General features: G+C 68.6%; 1 protein-coding gene across 1 annotated transcript in view; it reads right to left on the bottom strand.

The window, feature by feature from the left end:
• Window positions 1–5301, bottom strand: part of ATP5B (ATP synthase, H+ transporting, mitochondrial F1 complex, beta polypeptide) — a 17184-nt gene that overhangs the window by 2857 nt on the left and 9026 nt on the right. Inside the window, exons 2-17 of the mRNA XM_021379095.1 lie at window positions 5193–5295; window positions 4999–5107; window positions 4812–4913; window positions 4499–4709; window positions 4364–4425; window positions 4133–4198; window positions 3811–4063; window positions 3496–3678; window positions 3029–3203; window positions 2779–2900; window positions 2362–2546; window positions 2124–2282; window positions 1878–2000; window positions 1584–1796; window positions 1278–1479; window positions 1098–1191 (exon numbers count right to left, since the gene is read on the bottom strand). Coding sequence (XP_021234770.1) covers window positions 1098–1191; window positions 1278–1479; window positions 1584–1796; window positions 1878–2000; window positions 2124–2282; window positions 2362–2546; window positions 2779–2900; window positions 3029–3203; window positions 3496–3678; window positions 3811–4063; window positions 4133–4198; window positions 4364–4425; window positions 4499–4709; window positions 4812–4913; window positions 4999–5107; window positions 5193–5295 — 2362 coding nt within the window. The remainder of the gene's footprint in view (window positions 1–1097; window positions 1192–1277; window positions 1480–1583; window positions 1797–1877; window positions 2001–2123; window positions 2283–2361; window positions 2547–2778; window positions 2901–3028; window positions 3204–3495; window positions 3679–3810; window positions 4064–4132; window positions 4199–4363; window positions 4426–4498; window positions 4710–4811; window positions 4914–4998; window positions 5108–5192; window positions 5296–5301) is intronic.

Genomic DNA, 5301 nt, shown 5'->3' with positions numbered 1-5301 from the left:
GGAAGCGCCGCGCGCCGCCGGGCGGTCCTGGCCCCGCCCTCTCCCCGCGTCACCGCGGTGGCGTCACCGGGAGCGGCGGCGGCGTCAGCGCGGGGCGGGAGCGCGCCCACGTGGGGGGGGATCTCCGCCCCCGGAGGGGTCAGAGCGGGCGGGGGAAATCCCCCACGTGGGACCGCCGCCTCCCAGCACCCCCAACCGGGCCCGGCTGCCCCGGCTCCCCGCTGACAACACCGGCACCGGGGGGGGGAGGGCGTCGCGGTGCGGTGCGGTGCAGAGCCCCGGTCCCAGCCCCGGGTGGGGGGGGGTCCCGGCGTCACGCGGCGCGTACCTGCGGGCGGTGCCGGCTCCGGTGCTGCGGGGCCGCCCGGGGCTTTGCCGGTACTCGCAGCACCGCGTGATGTCAGCACCCACCCCCCCCGGGCACGGGACGCGCCGCCATTTAAAGGGGACGGAGCGCTTTGCAGCGGGGGGGGGTGTACTAAGGGAACCCCCCCCACACACCGCAGGGATCCCCGCGCTTCCTCCAGTCCCCTCGGCTCCGCTCGGCCGCAGCCCCCGGGCTCGGTGCTCCCACGCAGGGCGGGCCCGGGCCACCCCCCCGGGACCTGCAGACAAAGCCCCATCTGGCGGGGCCAGGCGGGAGCCCTTTGTGCTGCACGATGGGGGGGGGGTGAGGCTGACCTGCCCCCCCCGCTGTAGGCAGCTGCCACTGCTGTCCTCCCGAGGCTCCATCCTGCAGCCCCACACAAGGGGGGGCGCGCCGGATGGGTGCAGACCCCCCCGCCCCCCCCGCAAAGAGAGGCCCAGTACTGCTGTAGGCAGCTGGATGCAGCATACGGCACTGCCCTGCTGCAGTGACCCCGCCCCCCGCCCCAAATAGAGCACGGCGGGATGGGGAGAGGGCAGAGACCCCCCCGAGATGCACCCCTGGGTGGGGAAGGAGAGCCCACGCTGGCTGCCCCACGAGCAGGGGGGGGGCTCCTCTGCACGCAGGGCCCGGGCTGTTTTCACCAACATTTTATTGGAAACCTTAAATACTTTGGGTCTGGCCCCACACGGAGCCAGGAAGGGTGGGGGGGGGGGGCGGCCCTGCTCACGCGTGCTCCTCAGCCAGCTTCTCTGCCTTGGCCACCGCCTCCTCGATGGGCCCCACCATGTAGAAGGCCTGCTCCGGGAGGTGGTCGTATTCACCTGGGGGGGGACACAGCCAGCAGTAGGGGGAGCCGGTGCCAGGCCCAGCGCAGGGCCCCCCCAGCTCCCCCTGCCCCTTTCCTCACCTGCCAGGATCTGCTTGAAGCCCTTGATGGTCTCCTTCAGGGGCACCAGTTTGCCCATGTGGCCGGTGAAGACCTCGGCCACTTGGAAGGGCTGTGACAAAAAGCGCTGGATCTTGCGGGCCCGGGCCACGGTCAGCTTGTCCTCCTCAGACAGCTCGTCCATGCCCAGGATGGCGATGATGTCCTGCAGGGACTTGTAGTCCTGTGGGGCAAGGCAGGCGATGAGCGGCCAGGGCTTCACGCAGCCCCAAAGCATCCCCCGGGGGTCACTGCCCCATTGTCACCTCCCCCCTCCCCCCACCTCACCTGAAGGATCTTCTGCACACCCCGGGCCACGTCGTAGTGCTCGGGCCCCACGATGTTGGGGTCCATGATTCGGGAGGTGGAATCCAGCGGGTCCACGGCAGGGTAGATGCCCAGCTCGGCGATGGCGCGGGACAGCACGGTGGTGGCATCCAAGTGGGCGAAGGTGGTGGCAGGGGCAGGGTCTGTCAGGTCATCAGCCGGCACGTAGATGGCCTAGGGGGGGAGGGTGGGCACCGTGGGACACAGGTGGGTGCTGCGGCATCCCCGGCCCGGCGGGCTCAGCACCAACACTACCTGCACCGAAGTGATGGAGCCCTTGCGCGTGGTGGTGATCCGCTCCTGCATGGTGCCCATGTCAGTGGCCAGCGTGGGCTGGTAGCCCACAGCGGAGGGGATTCTGCCCAGCAGGGCTGACACCTGGAAGGGAACGGAGACGGTGAGAGGATCACACCCACGCGAGGAGCGGCACCGCTACGGGGATGGGCCTAACGCAGACTCGTTGATGCTGGGGCACCCGGCTGCCCCGCGGTCAGCACCAACCTCTGAGCCAGCCTGGGTGAAGCGGAAGATGTTGTCGATGAAGAGCAGCACGTCCTGGCCTTCCTGGTCCCTGAAGTACTCCGCCACTGTCAACCCAGTCAGAGCCACCCTGGCGCGGGCACCGGGGGGCTCGTTCATCTGTCCGTAGACCAGGGCGACCTGGCACAAGAACAGACCCAATGTCAGCACGGCTGCTGTGCCAGCAGGCCCCCCCCTGCCCACCCCAGGCCCCACGCACCTTGGAGGTGGCATCTTTCAGGTTGATGACCCCGGATTCAATCATCTCATGGTACAAGTCGTTGCCCTCGCGGGTTCTCTCCCCCACACCGGCGAACACCGAGTAACCGCCGTGAGCTTTCGCCACGTTGTTGATCAGTTCCATGATCAGCACCGTCTTGCCGACGCCGGCACCTCCAAACAAACCTGGGGGAAAGGGTGCCCCGCTCAACCCGGAGCCAATCCAGCCACCCTGGGGTCTCCCTTCACCCCCTTCCTCCTCAGTCAATTCAACGTTGCTTCAGCAAGCTCAGTAGAACGAAAGTCAAAAGTTTACTCATCAGTGAAGGAAGCTGCTGCGTGGGGACCGGCCCCCAGCCTCGCGGTGGGCACGCTGCCTCTGCCCCAACCTCCCCCCTCCCCCCTGGGGGCTCCGTACCGATCTTGCCACCCTTGGCATAGGGGGCCAGCAGGTCCACCACCTTGATCCCTGTCACCAGGATCTCCTGCTCAACGCTCATCTCCACAAACTCAGGCGCTTCGGCGTGGATAGCAGCAAACCTGCGGCACGAGAGGAAAGGAAATGAGCGGCCAACGCAGATCCCTCCGCCTTAGGGACAGCAACTGCTGCCGTTCCCCCGCCTCCAAACCCCGCACAGCACCATGGCCCGGCCTGCAGCATCGCTCACTGTTTCGTTGTGATGGGGCCCCTCTCGTCGATGGGCTCCCCGATGACATTCATGATCCTTCCCAAGGTCTCGGGGCCGACAGGGATGCGGATGGGCGCGCCGGAGTCCAGCACCTTCTGTCCCCTCACCAGCCCTTCCGTGCCGTCCATGGCGATGGTGCGCACCGTGTTCTCCCCTGCCGAGGCCCGAGGGCAGAGTTACCGCAGCGCCCTCGGGCTGACCCTGGGGACAGCTGCACATTTCCTCCCGCCCCTGCCAAGGGGATGCTGCATTGGGAGAGGCACCAAGGGACAAAACAGCCCAGGGAAAACGCAGCCCCAAGTGCAGCCCCCCCAGCAGCCGCCATCCTCCTCCTCCTCCTCCTCCTCAGATTTTCGCGTGTAGCTTCAGCGAGCTCAGAAGAACGAAAGTCACCGAAATTCATCGTCATTGGAGGCCCCCCCCCCCAGCCCCGCGGCCCCGCTCACCCAAGTGCTGGGCCACCTCCAGCACCAGGCGCGTCTCCCGGCCCTGCACCTCCAGGGCGTTCAGGATGGGGGGCAGCCCCTCGTCGAACTGCACGTCCACCACCGCGCCGATCACGGCCACGATGCGCCCGGTGGCGGAGCCGGCCTTGGCGGCGGGAGCCGCCTGCGCCGCATGGTCCCGACCTAAGGGAGAGTACGAGTCAAGGTCAAGCGCTGAGGGCTCCGCCGCGTTAACGGGGCCCGGGAACGGCGCTCACCGCGACGCCCCCCACCCGTGTAGGCCCCAAGGTGACCCCACGGCCGCTCCACACTCACGCGCGCCGACGGCGGCGGCCGGGCCGGCCCCGCGGCTGAGGAGCAGCGGCAGGAAGCCATGGGCCGGCCCNGCCAGGCACATGTCCTCCGTCGGCTTCTTCATCTCCTCCAGGATGAGCTGCTGCCGCCGCCGCTCCTCCAGGCGCCGCTGGGCCACCATCCCCTTGTCCACCCTGCGCGCCCCTTTGCCCTTCTTCTCCTTGGGCCGCCCCTTGTCCTTGCCCTTCTCCGCTTTGCCCTTCTTCTCCTTGGCCTGGAGACAGATCCCAGGGTGGGTGGCCCCTCCAGCCCCTTCCCAGCCCCACGGCCGCCGCGGACCCACCTTGGACTTCTTCTTGGCCTCCTTTGCTTTGGGAGCTTTCGCCTCCTGCTTCTGCTTGTTCTTGGCCTGGGGGGGGATGAGAGCAGCTCAGGGGCCGGCAGGAACGCGGGTACCCGCTGCTCAGGGCGGGGGGCTGCTCTGTGTCCCCCAGCAGGGGAAGGCCCCGTGTCGGCCACCAAGATGGAGGGGCCCTGGAGCTGCCCCCCAGCCCTCCCCGCGCACCGCTCGTACCTTCCGCCTCATTTTCTTCTTGATTTTACTCATTTTCAGCTTGTCCTCATCACTGAGCACCTCTGCAAGAATAGAGGAGGCGGTTGGTGACGGCGAGGGAGCTGCGGGGCGGGCTGGGGGCCGGGGGGGGGGTACCTTGGGCCTCCAGCCTCTTCAGCAGCCGCGCGTCCGTCTTGCTCAGCAGATCGACCATCCGAACCTTGGGGGGCCGCCCGCGGCCGCGCTTCACGGCGGGCAGCTCCTTGGGCTTCGCTTTCTCGGCGTTGCGGGGTCGGCCGCGCTTCCCGGTGATGGCTTGGATGCGGGACGGGATCTCCTCGGGGCTCAGCTTCACCCACTGCAGGCCCTGAGGGAGGAAAACCCGGTCAGCCCCACGGAGAGCGACCCACGGCCCCGGCAGCGTCACAGGGAGCAGCACGGGGCCCCGCCGAGCACGGGGAGCGCTCACCTCCGGCGTGTCCCGCTCCTCGTAGAAATCCCCCACCGGCATTCGGGGGCTGAAGCTGAAGTGCTCGCGGCGGACGTCCTGCACCACGTTCCTGTTCAGGTACTGGAAGACAGGAGGAGGAGGAGGAGGATGAGGGACCCGGGCAGAGTGGGGGCTGCTCAGAGCCCAGCCCCCCCCCCCGCCGTACCTTGATCACCTCCGGGAACTGCTTCATCCTCTTCCCGCAGGGCCCGTAGTACCAGGTCTCTCCCTGCCACCGGTGGTTCCCCCTCTTGATGCGCACCTCTCTCCTCCACCTGCGCACAGAGGGGGGGGAGGGGGGGGGGCTCAGCCCGGGTCCGGCGCGGCCACGTGGGACGCGGCCACGGGGACACCACATACCCGTGCTGCAGCGGGAAGCGCACCTCCTCGGGGGTGGCAATGCGCCTGCGTGGGACGTCGCCTGTGGGGCAGAAGGGAGCACGGATCAGGGGGGTGCGGGGACACCGGG

Source organism: Numida meleagris, chromosome 32, assembly GCF_002078875.1.
Source record: "Numida meleagris isolate 19003 breed g44 Domestic line chromosome 32, NumMel1.0, whole genome shotgun sequence".
Lineage (NCBI taxonomy): Eukaryota > Metazoa > Chordata > Aves > Galliformes > Numididae > Numida > Numida meleagris.
Note: the sequence above shows the minus strand (reverse complement) of the source record. Positions and strands in the feature narration are given on the sequence as shown.